The sequence below is a fragment of the Drosophila novamexicana genome, unplaced genomic scaffold, assembly GCF_003285875.2.
Source record: "Drosophila novamexicana strain 15010-1031.04,08,12 unplaced genomic scaffold, DnovRS2.1 tig00000932-arrow-arrow-pilon, whole genome shotgun sequence".
In the NCBI taxonomy this organism is placed as follows: Eukaryota; Metazoa; Arthropoda; class Insecta; order Diptera; family Drosophilidae; genus Drosophila; species Drosophila novamexicana.
Window position 1 is genome coordinate 1,193,705 of NW_020824832.1, and position 18,796 is coordinate 1,212,500.

The 18,796-nt window shown below is 44.2% G+C and overlaps 5 protein-coding genes across 5 annotated transcripts; 4 read left to right on the top strand and 1 right to left on the bottom strand.

Moving 5' to 3' along the window:
• Positions 1 to 675: 675 nt before the first annotated feature.
• LOC115765187 (structural maintenance of chromosomes protein 3) lies at positions 676 to 4,793 on the top strand. The gene is made up of 4 exons (XM_030708615.1): positions 676 to 803; positions 868 to 1,007; positions 1,071 to 4,190; positions 4,249 to 4,793. Exons 3-4 carry the CDS (start codon positions 1,239 to 1,241, stop codon positions 4,459 to 4,461), a joined length of 3,165 nt encoding a protein of 1,054 aa, XP_030564475.1. The 5' UTR covers positions 676 to 803; positions 868 to 1,007; positions 1,071 to 1,238; the 3' UTR covers positions 4,462 to 4,793.
• A 387-nt stretch (positions 4,794 to 5,180) lies between these two features.
• LOC115765142 lies at positions 5,181 to 6,068 on the bottom strand. Its single transcript, XM_030708545.1, has one exon. The coding sequence runs from the start codon at positions 5,986 to 5,988 to the stop codon at positions 5,326 to 5,328; it is 663 nt and encodes a 220-aa protein (XP_030564405.1). The 5' UTR covers positions 5,989 to 6,068; the 3' UTR covers positions 5,181 to 5,325.
• A 171-nt stretch (positions 6,069 to 6,239) lies between these two features.
• LOC115765199 lies at positions 6,240 to 10,156 on the top strand. Its single transcript, XM_030708635.1, has 5 exons — positions 6,240 to 8,144; positions 8,211 to 8,495; positions 8,693 to 9,332; positions 9,386 to 9,643; positions 9,706 to 10,156. The coding sequence occupies exons 1-5, from the start codon at positions 6,470 to 6,472 to the stop codon at positions 10,040 to 10,042; spliced, it is 3,195 nt and encodes a 1,064-aa protein (XP_030564495.1). The 5' UTR covers positions 6,240 to 6,469; the 3' UTR covers positions 10,043 to 10,156.
• Positions 10,157 to 10,431: 275 nt separating this feature from the next.
• On the top strand, positions 10,432 to 13,163 carry LOC115765123 (coatomer subunit delta). Its single transcript, XM_030708519.1, has 8 exons — positions 10,432 to 10,725; positions 10,823 to 10,862; positions 10,941 to 11,164; positions 11,271 to 11,692; positions 11,757 to 11,951; positions 12,006 to 12,319; positions 12,421 to 12,532; positions 12,592 to 13,163. The coding sequence occupies exons 1-8, from the start codon at positions 10,723 to 10,725 to the stop codon at positions 12,884 to 12,886; spliced, it is 1,605 nt and encodes a 534-aa protein (XP_030564379.1). The 5' UTR covers positions 10,432 to 10,722; the 3' UTR covers positions 12,887 to 13,163.
• A 597-nt stretch (positions 13,164 to 13,760) lies between these two features.
• Positions 13,761 to 15,307, top strand: LOC115765124. The gene is made up of 4 exons (XM_030708520.1): positions 13,761 to 13,910; positions 13,961 to 14,022; positions 14,093 to 14,210; positions 14,272 to 15,307. The coding sequence occupies exons 1-4, from the start codon at positions 13,876 to 13,878 to the stop codon at positions 14,354 to 14,356; spliced, it is 300 nt and encodes a 99-aa protein (XP_030564380.1). The 5' UTR covers positions 13,761 to 13,875; the 3' UTR covers positions 14,357 to 15,307.
• The last annotated feature ends 3,489 nt before the right edge of the window (positions 15,308 to 18,796 follow it).

The window sequence follows — 18,796 nt, forward strand, 5'->3', positions numbered from 1 at the left end:
CAGGGCACACGAACCACGCGCAAGAAAGTCTGAATTAAAACTGATATGGCGATAAACAGTGTGACCGCTAGTGGCATACGAAAATATCTACATAAAATACTAACATTAACATTTTAATTTTTCAAAATATGCCGATAAAAATGCGGTTTTTAAGAATTGTGAGCAATTAACATTATTAATAATTTAAAAATAAAAATGGTTGAAAAAGGGGGAGGGGGTTAAAAATACAATTTGTGCTAAACGATTATTTTATATCTCACATTTACATAGGATCAATGAAAAGCTAATATAGCGTAGGTGACACTTTAGCGCCATTGCTTAACATTAGAAAAAAAAATCCGGCTAGCGCATAAGGTCTTATTTAAAAAAATACTTATTGACTACGGCTAAAAAACTCGTTAAAGCATTTTAAACGAATATTTCGTAAGCCTCAACTTAAAAATAAACATGCGCAAATTAGAGTCAACATAATTCTGTTAACGCGTCATATAGAGGTTACACAGAGTTGTTAAAGGCCAACGCCAAATCAAAACTGGCTGGCAACCCTGTGCTGGCGCAAATAAAAATATTGTGGTGTAGCTGTTTATTTATGTGTTTTGTGTCAAAATAAAATGCACATTAAGCAGGTGGGTAAACAACAAAACGCTAACTGCTTGATTGGCTCCCGCTTATTATCGAATATTTGCAGATTATAATACAAGGCTTTAAAAGTTACAAGGACCAGACGGTGGTGGAGCCATTCGATAAGCGTCACAACGTCGTTGTCGGACGCAATGGCTCTGGCAAAAGTAATTTCTTCTATGGTAAGCTTATTCTGTTTATTGAATTGTTCTTACCATAAAAAGATTTACATTTATCTTAATATAGCTATACAATTCGTGCTGAGCGATGAGTTCACGCATCTCCGTCCGGAACAGCGTCAAGCCCTACTGCACGAGGGCACAGGCGCCCGCGTCATATCGGCCTATGTAGAGATAATATTTGACAACTCGGACAATCGTGTGCCGGTAAGTGAGAAAGTGCAGTTATATGGGATATGTTGATAATTTAGCCGCTTAAATGTATTGCAGATTGACAAGGAGGAGATTTACTTGAGGCGCGTTATTGGCGCCAAAAAGGATCAGTATTTTTTGAACAAAAAGGTGGTGCCACGCAATGAGGTCGTCAATCTGCTCGAATCGGCCGGTTTCTCCAGCTCCAATCCCTACTATATTGTCAAGCAGGGTAAAATTAATCAAATGGCCACCGCTGCGGACTCGTATCGGTTGAAGCTGCTGCGTGAGGTGGCGGGCACGCGTGTCTATGATGAACGCAAGGAGGAATCGTTGAATCTGTTGAGGGAAACCGATGGGAAGGTGGAGAAGATTAGCGAATATCTAAAGACTATTGAGGATAGGCTGCAGACGCTGGAAGAGGAGAAGGAGGAGCTGAAGGAGTATCAGAAATGGGATAAAACAAGACGCACCCTGGAGTACATACGCTACGAGACGGAGCTGAAGGATACGCGGCGCGCGCTCGAGGAGCTGCTACTGCAGCGCAAATCCTCATCGGACAAGAAGAAGAACTATAACATTGAGATACAAAAGGCACAGGAGAAGATCAAGGAGGTGCAGAAGAACCTTAAGGAGGCCAAGAAAAAGGTGCTCAGCACGAAGGAGGAACGCTCAGTCCTAATGACAGAACAGCAGCAATTGCTGCGCGAAAAGACCAAACTAGACCTGACCATAGTCGATCTGAATGACGAGGTGCAGGGTGACAACAAGTCGAAGGAGCGCGCCGACCAAGAGCTCAAGAATCTCAAGGTGACCATAGCGGAGCGCGAAAACGAACTGGACGATGTGAAGCCCAAATACGAGTCGATGAAGCGTAAGGAGGAGGATTGCTCGCGCGAGCTGCAGCTCAAGGAGCAAAAACGCAAGGAGCTCTATGCCAAGCAGGGGCGTGGATCGCAGTTCTCGTCGCGCGAGGATCGCGACAAATGGATACACAATGAGTTGAAATCGATTAGCAAACAGACCAAGGACAAAATCAACCATCACGCCAAACTGGTCGAGGATCTGAAAAAGGATGCAACCTCCGAGAAAGATTTGGGCACCAAGATCGAGGAGCACTCCTCCGAACTGGAACAGCTGCGCCTCCAAATAGACGAGCACAACAAAAAGTACTATGAACTGAAGAAAACAAAAGACCAACACCAGTCCATGCGCAACGAGCTGTGGCGCAAGGAAACACAAATGACCCAACAGCTGCAGACCCAAAAGGAAGAGCTGTCGCGCGCGGATCAGGCGCTGCGCAGCATGGCCGGCAAGCCAATACTTAATGGCTGTGATTCGGTGCGCAAGGTGCTCGATAGCTTTGTGGGACGCGGCGGTCAATCGGCGGCAATAGCACGCGCCTATTATGGTCCGGTTATTGAGAACTTCAGCTGCGACAAGACAATTTATACGGCCGTCGAGGTGACCGCAGCGAATCGCCTGTTCCATCACATTGTGGAATCGGAATACGAGGGCACACAGATCCTCAAGGAGATGAACAAACTGAAGCTGCCCGGCGAGGTGACGTTCATGCCGCTAAATCGGCTCCAAGTGAAAATACACGACTATCCAGATGATCCGGACTCGATACCAATGATATCGAAGCTCAAATACGATGAACAGCACGACAAGGCGCTGCGTTATATCTTTGGCAAGACGCTGATCTGTCGTAATCTGGAGCGTGCCACGGAGTTGGCCAAGAGCACGGGCCTGGATTGCGTTACGCTCGATGGCGATCAGGTGTCCTCGAAGGGCTCCCTCACCGGCGGCTATTTCAATACGTCGCGCTCCCGTCTCGAAATGCAAAAGAAGCGCACGGAGTACACACAACAGATAACCGAGTTCGAGAAGCAGCTGAGCAAGCTGCGGAATGAGCTCAAGTCGACCGAGAACAGTATCAATTCGATTGTGTCTGATATGCAAAAAACGGAGACCAAGCAGGGCAAGTCGAAGGATGTGTTCGAGAAGGTGCAGGGCGAGATACGTTTGATGAAGGAGGAGCTGGTGCGCATCGAGAAATATCGTGCGCCCAAAGAGCGTTCCTTGGCGCAATGCAAGGCCTCGCTGGAGGCGATGAACAGCACCAAGGCCAGCCTGGAGGCGGAGCTAAAGCAGGAGCTCATGTCAACACTATCCAAGCAGGATCAGGGTGAAATCGATCAGCTGAACGAAGATATACGGCGTCTCAACCAGGAGAACAAGGAGGCCTTCACGCAGCGTATGCAGCTGGAAGTGCGCAAAAATAAATTGGACAATCTGCTGATTAACAATCTGTTCAGGCGACGCGATGAGCTGACACAGGCGCTACAGGAGATCTCTGTGGAGGATCGCAAGCGTAAGCTAAACAATTGCAAAACGGAGCTCGTTTCGACGGAGAAGCGCATCAAGAAGGTCAATGCGGATCTGGAGGAAATTGAGAAGCGGGTCAATGAGGCTGTACAGTTGCAAAAAGAGCTGCAGCTGGAGCTGGAGACGCATGTGCGCAAGGAGAAGGAGGCCGAGGAGAACATCAACAAGGATAGCAAACAACTGGAGAAATGGACCACCAAAGAGAATATGCTGAATCAGAAAATCGACGAGTGCACCGAGAAAATTGCCAGCTTGGGCGCACTGCCCCAAGTGGATGCTGCCTACACACGCATTTCGCTAAAGAACATCTTTAAGGAGCTGGAGAAAGCCAATCAGCATCTGAAGAAATACAATCACGTAAACAAGAAGGCCCTCGACCAGTTCTTGAGCTTCTCCGAGCAAAAGGAGAAGCTCTACAGGCGCAAGGAGGAACTTGATGTGGGCGATCAGAAGATACACATGCTTATCCATTCACTGGAGATGCAAAAGGTCGAGGCCATACAGTTTACATTCAAGCAGGTCGCCCAGAACTTTACCAAGGTTTTCAAGAAACTGGTGCCGCAGGGCGCCGGATACTTGATACTGAAGACCAAGGACAACGAGGGCGAGGAAATGGAAAAGGAGGTGGCCAATTCGGATGCCTTCACGGGCATCGGCATACGCGTCTCCTTTACCGGCGTCGATGCTGAGATGCGTGAAATGAATCAGCTATCCGGTGGCCAGAAATCTCTAGTGGCTCTCGCCCTCATCTTCTCCATACAGAAGTGCGATCCGGCGCCCTTCTATCTATTCGATGAGATCGATCAGGTAAGCCGACTTCCAGTTGATAGCTTGGGCTGTATTAACTCAGCTCCTCTTCAAACAGGCACTGGACGCAATGCATCGCAAGGCGGTAGCCGATATGATACACGAGCTAAGCGACACGGCCCAGTTTATTACCACCACGTTCCGGCCCGAATTGCTGGAGAATGCGCACAAGTTCTATGGCGTACGGTTTCGCAATAAGGTCAGCCACATTGATTGTGTTACCCGCGAGCAGGCCAAGGACTTTGTCGAGGATGATAATACACACGCTTAGACACGTACCGCAACACACTGCCTAACAATCCTTAACCCCTCCCCCTCCCCACGCCTCCCCCCAACCCCTCCCACAAACATTCAAGCATTTCTTAGTGATTAGGCTTAATTTGTTTTTCATATTTCCTACAATTATCATTTTTTTTTCAACTTGATTTTCCTTAAAGCAACATTTGTAAAGCCTTAAGTCTGTTTGTATTGTAATTGTCCTTGCTATACACTTGACCTGGCTAAGCAAAGTCTCAAACATTTTAAGTATATGTATCTGATTTGTGAAGAGGCTTGCTTCCATCAAGTACACAGTATGTGTCTGTACTCGTAATAAACGCAGAGATATTTACATATATATATAAATATGGTATTTTACACGTGGATTGTACTATCCTAAAACGGGAAACTGTATGTGAAATGTACTTTTGTAAAGCATCGATAATAAGTTCAAAAATGTTCCAACGAAAATATAGTTTCCCTGCTATCTAGGTCCGTTTTTCCGCCGAGGAGTGTGGAATGATTTCCAATGAATTCTCGCATTGATCTTTAAGAATGAGTGGAAAGATAATGGGTTGAACATTTGCGAGTGGATGCGCTCTTATTTATGTTGAACTTTGAAAAGTAGTTTGAAGCAGATTGGATGAATCTCTAATGGTCTGATCGTCAATCAGTCAGTCACATCTATAAGTATAAGCTATAGATATCCAATGAGTTATGGATATACAAAACATTCGTTTATTGACTATAAATCCATTTGAATGAATCTCGAATTAACAAGGTATAAAAATCAACTCTTAATATAAATATGTCTTGAAAATGTTGTGCTAAATGCAGCATCAATTATAAGGTTAACAATGCCTCGTCACGTCGTCGGTCATCCTCTCCTGCTTTCGAGCAGCTCCTGCGTGGCATTAATAGCGAAAATGACAGAGAAACACATGCCAACAGTTTCCACCTCCAGGGCTGTGATGTTGTAGCGCAGCGTTAAGCGCCAAAGTACAAAGTTATTAAGCAGAACCAACAGGGCCAAGCCCAAGGACCACCAGTACTCATCAAATATGGCAATGCGCCAAAGGCAATAGACATTCCATAGCACGCACACTGTCAGATTGAAGCGTTCCAATTTGACCAGAACCGTCGCAGGCGGCGACTTCTCGCTGAGGCAGCTGCGCACGCTGGCCAGTGTCAAGATGCTGGAGTACAGGACGAGGACTACGTAGCGCCAACTGCTGCTGCCAGCACTTAGCTGATTGACATCGGAAATGCTTTGCAGCTGACCCACGATCAGTGTGACGAAGATGACCGGCGCATACCGTAGAGATTGGTCGCAAATCCGCCGCTGCACCTGGCCGGGATTAGGATGCGTGTAGCGCAGAATACAGAAGACGCTATGTGCAAAGAATAATCCATAGGCGACCAGAGCATGCCGGCCAACGCTGTAGTGTTTGAGTGCCCATCCGGAACTGACGGCCAATATAAAATTCAGCAGACCCAATGATAGCTTGGAAGATAGCGAGCTAATGGCGCTGAGAGCCATAAAGACAGATGGTCAAAACAAGCAAACAAACAAACTAAACTAAAATTGCTATTGTTATTGTTGTCAATGGAGCTGCCGCGACGATATACATATCGTAATTTTTCAAATTAATCGATAAAAACGAATGGGCATTTTAGTGTTGGGTAATTGTATTATGCTACACTAGCTCAGCGATAGTTGAACAAATAATAATAAAAGTAAATATATTTTTTCTGCAAACCAAGGCTAATTTATGTACTTAAAATATTATCTTAATATAAATGCCCCAAGTGTAGTGTAAGTTTCAAAAATTAACTAGTTTTCAAGATTTTTGGCACTCCAACGAACATTAATTCGTTCATAAGCTCATAAACTACCATCACTAAGCGAACGCTCAATTTGTTTTTGGACGCCCGCGAGAGATTTGTATTTTTGTTTTTGGTTCGTTTCGCGTTGCTGCTCTGCCGAATTTTTACAGTTAGTTTCGAACAACGCCAGCAAAATGGCGACGCCAAATGGATTTAAACTGTTCAGAACAGTTGATCCGGCCACAGTTAATGTACCGATCAAAGAAAAATTCGCTAAACTGACGCTCTCCTCAAGCAAGAAAAAACAGCTTGCATTAAAGGAACAGGAACCGAAGTTTCAATCGGAAGCGGAGGCCCTCAAAAGCCACAACGTGAGCCGCCAACTGTTGGGCGAGTTAAATGATCTCAATAAGCAAACGACTGCTAAGCCCTACGAGCATCCACTGTTGCGAAGCGACTCCTCATCGTCCAACGCCATGGGACAGGAGCACACGCCCCAGGCCCTGCAGGATGCGAGCTCAGAGCCCGATGTCTCCGACTATATGGAAGCATTGCAGCTAAGCGGTGACGGTTGCACACAACGTTCACTCGTCCTAGATGTGGAGGCGTTATCCACGCAGGTGTCTAACTTGACAATGCAGCCGGAAAAAAAGCTGCTGCAGGAGGTGTCCATTTGCATATCATCAACAACCGAAGAGGGCGACGATGATGATAGCGAATCCTGCATCACCATATCGGATACCAGTGACAGCGTGCATGCTCAGCAGCTGGAGCAGGCGAAGCAGCCACCGGCTGAAGAGCAGCCGCAGGAGACAAGCATGACAGTAAGCGGGCAGCTGGTACCAACAGCAGCAGAGTTACTGCCAGATCCGCTGTCCAATGACAAAGTGAAGCTCATTGAGGCTTTTCTGCGTGACGTATCCTTCGAGCGCCGTAAGAGGATTCAGCGAGGACAAGCAGACATGTCAGCCGAGCATACGCGCCTGGCTAGTGCGGACACGGAATCGATGAGCCAATTAGACGTTGACTTAACACAATTGCCGTCGTGCTTAACCACGCCCACTTCCACGCCGAAAGCGCAACTGGACAGCAGCAAACGCTTGGCGGATAATGACACGGAGATAAACACGTTGTGCTCCGAGGAACGTTTCGAACTAGACAACAGCAAACGGCTAGCTTCGAATGACACAGAGGTAAACACACCCGACCAAGAGGTGCCGCTGTCCGAGCTATCGGGTCAACAGTCCACGATGAACGAGGTGCATCTGGATGAAACCATTCCGGAGACCAGCAGCGAGGTAGAGCAGTCACCGCCAAGGCCTCGCTCATCTTCATCGGCTGAGGAAGTGGCAAACATACCTGCCATACAAGTGAGCAGTATTAATATATCGGCAAAGATCAACATTAAAATACACATACCTAACATGGACTCGAGCTCAGCCGAATCCGAGCATTCGGAGCAAAGCTATGTGCAAGCCGCGCCATCATCAGAGGCACGCGCAGAGCCACAACAACAGGATCGAGTGGAGCAACAGCAGCTGCAGCAGGAATGTGAGCAGCAACAGGAACAGGAGCGATCCGTGCTAAGCGGGGACGCTTCAGAGGATGAGCAATTTCTGACACAAGCCGAAAAGCTGCTGAATCAATTATACGGCAAGTCCTGGCAAACGCCGGATGTTATACGCACGCTCAAACGCTCCAGCGGCAGCGGTGGCAAAGCTGCACCTGCGCGTACACCAGCGCTAGCGGCTGCAATAGACCGCACTCCACTCACCGAGATAAGGCGGCAGCCTAAGGCTCAACGCGCCGCAGCGACAACAGTGAAGAAAGGAGCGCAAAACGAGAGCGCACTGGGCGACTTCAGCATATGTATGTAAAAAGTGCGCTGTGCCCATTCAGATAGTGCTTGACTTATGTATCTTTATGATTTTCCAGTCAAGCGTGCACTCCACTCCACCAAATTGAATTCGACCCACTTGCCAAAATCTGCCTGCAGTGAGAAGCGTCCGAATGGACAGCGCACACGCACCAAACATGTGCACGAGGAGCGCTGGCGCGCCCTTGTCGATACGGACAGCGGCACCGATGCCTCCGATGACGACGATGCGGATGCAACGGGCAGCAGTGACCCTGATGATGCCGCTGACGGTCATGTCACCTACTTGGACCTAACCAAAGCTGAGGTGGAGGTGGTCAACGATCCCGATGAGCAAATCGAATGTGAGTATAAACTGCTTCTCCTTGGTCCTAAACCAGGGTGTGGGAGACAGAGACAGAACGGAACGGAGAAACATACGGACATGGCTACGTCGACTTGGCTGTTAAAGCCTATCACGAATATGAATTCATTATGAAGTGGAAGGCATACATATTAGATAACATCTGCCATTACATACATATTTTCCCAATTTTCACAGCGCCGAAATTTCCCAAACGGCTTGACGACATTTTGCGGACCTGCCGCGCCAGCGATAAGCCTAAATTGCCTGCCACGCCGACGTCGCAGTCGCCGTCGACGCCGGCGCTGGCAAACCCGACACGAAGACAGCTATTTACACCAAATACGGGCTATGAGGACATTAGCTCAGCTAAACGGATTGTGGATCAAGCACTCGACTTGGACAGTTTGGATCAGTTGGAGAACGTCTATTTGCCGGGCTCAACAGTGCACAAGCGTGTGCAAGAGGTCAAAAAGCAGCTGGGCATTGCAGTTGAGTCGCCAAAAGCGAAACCAATATTTAAGTTGCCCACATCACAAACAGCGACGCCATCCAGGTCAGCGGCACGCGCAAGGAAGGTGCAAAATGGGCCGAGCGCGCCAAGGAATAATGCCGGCAAAGCCAGCTTCATCAAGTCGCTGGAGCCACAGATCACTCGAGATCGTTGCGACAATGAGGCATTCTTCTATCGCGAGAACTTCAACCGTAACAAAGAGCAGCTGGCGGAACGACTCTACGACATGTTTAATGAGCAGATCTTCAACAATGAACTGAAGGTGCCCATCACCTGGTCGAAGCTGTTGCGCAACACGGCGGGCAGATGCAAAAATAAAAAGAAGTGAGCGACATTTTCATATAAACATAAACAGATTACCATGTTCTTGCTTGCAGACTGCTGGAACGCAGCAGCGTTGTGGAGCTAAGCATTAAGGTGCTGACAAGTGCAGATCGATTGCGGTGCACGCTAATCCATGAGCTGTGCCATGCCGCGGCCTGGGTATTCAACGGTGAGGGCGGACACGGTCTCGTTTGGAAGCGTTGGGCACAGCGTGCCAATGAGAAATTTCCAGATCTTCCACCGATTCGAGTTTGCCACAACTACAACATCGAGTTCAAATACACATATAAGTGTATAGAATGCAATACATCGTGAGTACAGAAGGTGCATTTACAAATGTAATCTACTTAACGGTCATTCCATGCGTCTACAGCTCTCATGCGCATTCCCGTTCGCGCAAGGTGGAGAACTTACGCTGCCGCATTTGCCGTGGACCCATTATGCTGCTCCTGAATAAGAAGGACAAGTCGGGCAATATTGTGCCGACGCCGGTGCGTGAGGCGACGGGTTTCGCCAAATTCGTTAAGGATAACTTTCAAAAGCATAAACGTGACAATCTCACCGCGGCGCAAGTAATGCGCATTCTGAGTGCCGAATACGCCAAGGAGAAGGGCAAAGGTCAGCTAACAAAGAAGGAAGAAGCGGCCGCGCAGGCCTTTATTGTTGATCGAGTGGAAACCTTGACATTAGACAGCAATGAATATAACTAAGCCTAGTACAGCTAAAATGAGTACGACATTTTGCATTTTAATATATAGTCTTAAAGTTATATATATATTTTAATACCTATATATTTTATATCTGACGTTTGTTTAATGTAAATTACCGTTTAAAGCATTGCTTTTAATTAAAATAAAACCACTCTGGATTAACAGTTGGCATTTGATTTATCAGTTTTCAGTGCTGTGCAATTAATCGGCATAACGATTGTAAACTCAGTGTTATCGATGTTGCTGGGTATTGTCGATTTGTGCAAGACTGGCATCTGTGACGTCACAATTAGTTTAAGTATTGAGGACTCTGGTTAGTTTTTGAATGAAAAACACGAAAATTAAAGTATCATTGGGTGTGGTGCATGTATTAAAGCTGTATGTGGCAAGTAAACACTGTATTTCTGGCTTTTATCTTGTCTGTCGCAAAGGCAACGCAAGCAATTGTGACATCAACAATAGATTGTCAGTGCGCTGTGCGCTGTCATCACTTACACACATACGCACGCAATCGTAAACATTTTGTTGCAGAACCGAACACGTCAGCTACGCGGATGTGGATTGATTGACAAACAATTTGTTTTGATCATTCCCAGTCAGTTAATTTACTGCTCGAGCTACACATAACTGCAAAGTATTTCCAAGTATTCGTTAGCTGATTCAAATAACGCTGCATCAAAATGGTAAGCGCACACACAACACACAAACATACATGCACATACTTACACGCTTCTACGTCGGCTATTTCGCTTATCTCATTTACGTTTACTTTAATCCTAGGTACTCATTGCCGCGGCAGTCTGCACAAAAAATGGCAAAGGTAAGTGAAAAACTCAAACGATGTATTTTTAATGTGTTAACTTTGTACTCACACACACGCACACACACATGCACGCAGTCATATTGTCACGTCAGTTCGTGGAGATGACTAAGGCGCGCATCGAAGGACTGTTGGCTGCATTCCCCAAGCTCATGACAGCCGGCAAGCAGCACACTTATGTGGAAACGGACTCGGTACGCTATGTCTACCAGCCGATGGAGAAGCTCTACATGCTCCTGATAACCACAAAGGCCAGCAACATTCTAGAGGATTTGGAAACTCTTCGCCTTTTCTCGAAAGTGGTGCGTGTATTTGTATACACAATTGTTTTTTCTTGAGATCTACAGTTTCGCATTTAGTATTTTCCTACTGAACTTACCGATAATCTCTCATTCAATGTCCATATAGATTCCAGAGTACAGCCACTCGCTGGACGAGAAGGAGATTGTGGAGAATGCATTCAACTTGATATTTGCCTTTGATGAGATTGTTGCACTTGGCTACAGGGAGAGCGTAAATCTGGCGCAAATCAAGACTTTTGTCGAGATGGACTCGCATGAGGAGAAAGTCTACCAGGCAGTTCGTCAGACACAGGAGCGTGAAGCTCGCCAAAAGATGCGCGAGAAGGCCAAGGAGCTACAGCGTCAGCGTATGGAGGCCCCAAAACGTGGTGGCCCCTCAATGGGAGGCATGGGCGGACGCAGCGGCGGCTTCAGCTCCGACAGCTTTGGCAGCAGCGGCATCAGCAGTGGTAGCGGCGGCAGCGGTGGCAGCGGCGGTGCACCATCCATAGAAATGGAAGCCAAGCATGTGTCCAGCAAGGCGGCACAGTCAGTTGAAATAATTCGAAAATCTTGTCTCAAGCATATTTAAATATCCAGTCGTCTCTTGCAGGAAACCGGTATCTCGCAATGCGCTCAAATTGGGTGGCAAGTCCAAGGATGTGGACAGTTTTGTTGACCAGCTGAAGAGCGAAGGCGAGAAGATTGCCAATCTGGCACCAGCAGTTGCTGCGGGCAGCTCCGGCGCAGCGGCCAGTGCTAGTGCAGCAGCTAAAGCCAAAATCTCAGCAGATATTCATACGGAAAGGTAAATCCGGAAATTCACTAGACTGCACAAATTATTGAGGACCCATTCTTACAGTGTACATCTCAAAATGGAGGATAAGTTGGTGGTGCGTCTGGGACGTGATGGTGGCGTACAACAGTTCGAGCTCAGTGGCTTGCTGACGCTGCGCATTACCGATGAAAGTAGAGCACATATCAGGGTGTTGCTAGCCAATAATGATACACAAGGTATACAGCTGCAGACCCATCCAAATGTTGATAAGGAACTATTTAAATCGCGCGCCATGATCGGACTCAAGATCCCCACCAAGCCGTTCCCTCTTAACACCGATGTGGGTGTCCTCAAGTGGCGCTTCATTACGCAGGACGAATCGGCTATACCTCTGACCAGTAAGTGACATTTGCCCATGGAACAGAGGCGCGTTACATTTTTTTACTAATGTTTTTGTCTCTGTTCTTATCTGTCTGTCTTTCTTCATTCCATTGCATAGTTAACTGTTGGCCTTCGGACAATGGAGAAGGCGGCTGCGATGTGAACATTGAATACGAACTGGAGGCACAACATCTGGAGCTACAGGATGTTGCCATAGTTATACCATTGCCGTAAGTAATAATGTTATGGTATCCTTAAGGTTATCTAATTGATCTTTCCTATATTACAGCTTAAATGTCCAGCCTTCGGTAGCCGAATACGATGGCACCTACAAGTATGATGCTCGCAAACATGTGTTGTTGTGGAATATTCCCATCATTGATGCGGCCAACAAGTCCGGCTCGATGGAGTTTAGCTGCAGTGCCTCCATTCCAGGCGATTTCTTTCCGTTGCAAGTGACATTCGTCTCTAAGACGCCGTATGCGGCCATAAGCGCCCTAGATGTCGTACAGGTGGATAATAATGAATCGGTCAAGTATTCAAGCGAAACGATTCTTTTTGTGGAAAAATATGAAATTGTTTAAACTATATACACGCATGCAGAAAAGGACAGATACACACATAAATATACACACATACAGAGTTACACTATCAGCAGATGTAGTATACCTAGAATCGAAACAATTTATGTACGATTATATAAATGTTAAAACAATGTTTACATACATATATATATTTCCACATAAATGTACGCATCAAGCCGCGATGCACTTGTGAAGTCGCAATACGGCCAACAATAATTCCAAATGGCATGTGCTCCACAGCAATCATCATAGAGTATATATAACACAATATAAAATACATAAATATTTTTATTACCTGCGCGGAATGCAGCATCTAATTTGAGTTAAAAAAAAATTGTTAATTATAGTTGGCATTGTAATAGTGAATTTTGTTTACTGTGCTCACAGGCAAGCAAATTGCAAGAAAATATTGCAATAATTTGCGTATTTTTTTATGTTAACTGCTATAAACAAAATACATACAGTGCTTTGATTTTCTTATATTATTTTTAAACAAAATTTTCAGAATAAGGAAGCGGCTAAAAATATCAATTGATTTCCAATCGCCGATCCTGTTAGAATTTTTAATTTTTTTATACTTAATATATTGTTGATTCTGGAATAACAATAATATTTGTTGATTGGAACAAGCCCAATTGGAGTCCGACATCGACAGTGAAGTATCGACATCGATCCAGCAAGATTTTTATTGTAACTAAAATGGATATGTCTTTGACCAAGAAATCGCACAATCGCATTTATATGCATTCCTATGAACTAGATATAAAAACTTTTCTCTGATCTTTATTGGCGGCTTCTAATTTCAACTTTTATTCAAATTGGATAAGTGCTGCAAATCGCTGTGTTTAGTTTATCGCACTATGCAGCACTGTCGCACAGCGCCATTTTGCGATAGTCAGTGTTATCGATAGTCAAGTTCTGAACTAGCATTGTTTTGGTTTTTCTTTGTTTTCAGTTTTAGAATTGTCGGTCAATTTACAATTGGACAAATGGAGCAGCAGCTAGAAAAAGTGTTGAGTGAAATGTACGTATTGCGTAACCATTACTACCATTACTAACTTGCCCCTTATGCAGTGTAACACAACAAGACACCGTGGGTGTGTTACTGGCGAATCGGCAAGGGCTCTGCTTGGGCGGTGAGTAAAACAAAAAAGAGTGCAACCATGTGTGTAATCCATAATTATTTGATTTTGTAATGCGGACTAGCCAAAGGCAATATCAATCCCAATGTATCTGGCATTGGTATGGCCATATCCGAGCAGGTGGCAAAGCTGGAGCCGAATAGCACTGTGCCAGCCACCGTTTGTCTCTACAGCGGCAATAAGTAAGTACTAGCAAACTAACTAACTAGTAAACAAGTCCCATTAAAATGTTTAAACTTTCAGGCGCTGTCTTATTCAAAAGGATGGCGAAATAACGGGAATCATTTATAAGCAAACAACAACAGCATCGACATCAACCAGCAATTAGCATGCTGTCGTGTTCCTAGTGTCTTGGGCCAAATTGAGACAAATTTCTTCCAAATGCGCTCGAGTATTGCAGCCATAGCTGGGATAGCCATATAGCGACACATACACAGCCTTAGCAGCACACCCACTCACACCCACCCACACACACACACACACACAGCCACAGCGATTGTTAACTTGAGCTGCAGACTTTGTTGATTTGTTTTAAATGGCGTTTATTGGCTTGTGTAATTTCTATTTTTTTTTAATGATCATAATGTATTATGGTTCTACTGTTGTAAACAAAAGTTTAATTCGACATTTAGGTAGCATATAGATATAAACATTTTGTACGATTAGGCTTAAAAGTGATCAAAAACTAAAATCACACATACATACACACACATACACACATATATACATATTATACAAATACATTGTAAGCGCCAAAAACAATCATTGTACAAATTGTTTAAATTGACTGCCGTTGGCATTGAACTTGTTTCAGCCGCATCAATTGAGCTGCTTAATGCCGTTAAAGCTTTGTTACATAATTGCAGTATGTAAGTCCAATTGTCATTAAAGTAGATTATTTAATAACCACTACGTGACGTCAACAAACGTTTAATGACCTTTAAACTTTAAATCCAAAGGTCAACTCTTCCGAATGGTTATAGATGCAATGGTTTTTCGATCAAGTGTTTATAGTCAGATCTGATCTTCAGATCTGTCCTTTATGTTTAGCTTTTTATGGTATTTTATTAGAAAGTAATTTACTTATAATAATAATTCACTTATATCTGCGCTATTTTATTTTCGCTTTCGACCTTATAGAAATCCGTATTTGCCAGCCTCAACTATTCAAAGCTTCCAAAACCAGGCACAGCAATTGTTTCACATAGCCATAAGCCAATATGCGAGTCTTATAGCTTAAGTAGCCATTCATATAAGTTCCTAGCTTATAATGATAATAATAAAAGTATGTGTGAATCTGTATGTTGGTAATTACTCAATCATAACGGCGCCTGTTCGTGCTGCACTCAAGCCTCTTTGAATTTTCCGGTTTGAGCAACATTGAGGAAATGCAGCCCACCTACGTCATAAAGCTAAAAAACAAAAAAATATATATGATATATTGTCGTCATGCAATATGCAACATGCAACAATATTTCAGAGCCGCCAAACAAATTGCCGTTAATTCCAGCCCACAAGTTTTCAGCAATTTTTTTAAAGTTTACTTTTTCTACAATTTTATGTTTGTAAGTTTATATTTTGAAAGTCGTATGACAACATGATCACCCATCACCAACATAAAACACAGGCCTGATGCAAAAATTAAGTTTTACTACCGATTTTGGCTAAATGTTTACTAAAGTGCGCTGTTGGATTACTTGGCGCCAGGTACCACACGGCCCCAAGGGTGTATGCAACTAAACAAGTTTCTCATTGCCGTTTTATGTTTTATCTGGCGCCAAAACAAAAAGTCATAGAAGAAAAAGCCGGTGTAAGTCACTTTAATTTATGAAAATCGTATAGAAAGGCGATTCGTATGTTAAGCTAATAGCAGACCGTGCGAGCGCAGAAGTGAAAGAGAGACCGAATTGTTGAAGACGGAAAAGAGAGTAAGGGAGAAGGAGAGAAAGGAAGGTAGAGAGAGAGAGAGCGAGAGAGAGAGAGAGAGGGAGAGAGAGAGGGAGAGAGAGAGAGAGAGAAAAAGAGAGAGAAAAAGAGAGAGAAAAAGAGAGAGAGAGAGGGGAAGAGAGCGAGTGGAAGAGCAGTATAGAAACTAAAAGAAAGAGAGAGAGTGTGTCAAAAACATGTTAGCTATGACTTTTAATAATAAAATTAAAACAATTTAATTATGATTTGTAAGCATGATTCTAAATGGAAGTCCGCTTAAGAATGGAAAAATCTGCGTACCTTATAAGCTATTTAGATTTGTATATATCCTATATTTCTTTAAGCTGGTGCGTTTATGCCGACATATATTAAAGCCAATGGGCTTAACTCCATCTCACGCCAGGATTAACTTAAGCGTCAATTAGCGCCCTCTTGGAACATCAAATCCGCAGGTACCAATTAAAGACACAACTGTTTGGCTGTATCTTCTGCCATGGTTTGGCTGGAGGGGTTTCTTAGACCTCTTCCAACCTATGGATCATGGTTGTGCAGTCCGACAGACACACATGCTTGTCCATATCGACTGAGTTTGACTGACCGATCAAGAATATAGATCTACCATATCATTTACATGCATGTCTTCGTTCACTTTCCGCCGGTGGAATTGCCGCAAATTCACGTTCAAACAAGTGAGAGGTTCTAGTCGGGAGCTCCCGACTAGGGGATACCCTAAACCCTCTTCTTCTAACATCAAATGCATATATATATTCTCTAGCTCTTATTATTTTCCAAAATTGCCCAAAAAACAGGATGTCGATATCGATATTTTTATCGATTGCTTGGAAACGAAGTAAGTTATCGATTATCGGAAACTAGATCTGCGCGGGAACTAGGAGCATCTACATCTAAAATTTCAAGTTTCTAGCTCTTATAGGTTCTGAGATCCTTGCGTTCATACATACGGACGGATGGACGGACAGACAGACGGACATGGCTAGATCGACTCGGCTATTGGTGCTGATCAAGAATATATCTACTTTATGGGGTCGGAGGTGCTTCCTTCTGCCTGTTACATACATTTGGATTTTGCACAAATACAATATACCCTTATACCCATTTTTAATGGGTTCAGGGTATAAAAAGTAAACTGGAAACATGTGTAAAATAACATACATCTATGCAAATATCTAGTATATGAGTGCAATTATTGAGCAAAGGACAATATTGGGGCAATATTGAGCTTCAGCGTATAATACGTATGCAAAAAAAAACATACTTCATTTGTATAAATAGCCAGACTTAAAGCGATATTTGTGCAAATGCGAATAACCTATGAGGTACACAAATTTTCTTTATCAAAAGGTAATGTTTAAACAAGCTTTGTGCGAATTTTTTTGCATGCGCCTATGTACATAATTATGTAGCTGCACATACATATGTGTGTACGTGTGTCTGTGTATGGCTTACCTGTGGCACGGCGACAGCAGCCTTGAACTTTCACCAACTGTTCAGGGGCATTTGCTTTGTTTTTGTTGCTTTTTTAAAGTGTGGGGTAGCCCACTTGTCTGTGGCCCAGAAACCGAAGCGGAGACTGTGTGTGTGTGTGTGTGTGTGTGTGTGCTTGTGGGTGTGAAAGGTAAATACGCTGACAACTCATCAAATACATGCACATGTACACGCACATGTACACGCACACGCACACGCACACGCACACGCACCCGTCTATAAAACTCGTTGTATATTCGAATTAAAATAACAAAGCTGATAAACAAAATGAAATTGGCAGCCAAGGCGGCTTTATTTAGCCGGCCAAAGCCACCGAAAGCCTTCAACTTGACTAAGCGCTCAATCGAGTTCAGGAAAATGTTGACACGCGGGCGCCGCCAGACGCCAGCTCGGGGCAGAAAACCAGCTACAGCCAACAGCCAACAGCACAACAGCTAACAGCTAACAAGTTGCAGCACTTTCGCTTTCAAGAAGCTGCGTGCCGTCGACAATATTATGCATATGAAAGAAGCCAATGAATCGATTAGATAAGTTATAGTTGGCTGGAGGGGAGTAGTAAACCAGCAGCAGGCAACATTGATTAGCTATTAACTAATAAGGTGCTTCACTTTCGCTAGCAAGAAGTTGCCTGACACCAACATAACAGAAGAAAGAAGCCAACGAATTTATTATATAAGTTCAAGTTGAGAAAAAACTTGAAACAGGCAACAGCAAATATGTAACAAGTAACAATTGCTTTCAAGAAGCTTCCGGGCTTCCCAACATAACAGAACAAAAAAGTAACAAATCGATTAGATAAGTTAAAGTTGAGGAAAAAAACGAACAGTTCACTTCGCATAACTAATTACTAACAAGTTGCAGCACTTGCGTTTTTAAGATGCTACCGGTGATGCTAATAATATGCACAAGAAAGAAGCCAATGAGTCGATTAGATAAGTTAAAGTTGGGAAGAGAGCTCGCAGCAGGCAACAGCGAAGAGAACAGCTAACGGTTGCACCACTTTCACTCTCAAGAAGAAAACAGAAGAAAGAAGTAACAAATCGTTTAGATAAGTTAAAGTTAAGAAGAAAAGAAGCGAAAGACAACAGCTAATAGCCCACAATTTTCTGCACTTTCGCCATTAAGAAGCTACCTAGCATGCCCAATACTAAGCAGTTGAAAGAAACCAACACATCGATTAGATAAGTTCAAGTTGAGAAGAAAACCAGCAACAGCTCCGTTTCATATCGAAATCAATCGAGTTTCAGCGCCTTTCCCTTTTGGTAAAAGCAACAACAAAATTAACAGCGAAAGTGAGAAAGACGGCCCAAGGTTCGGGGGCAACTGCAATATGCTG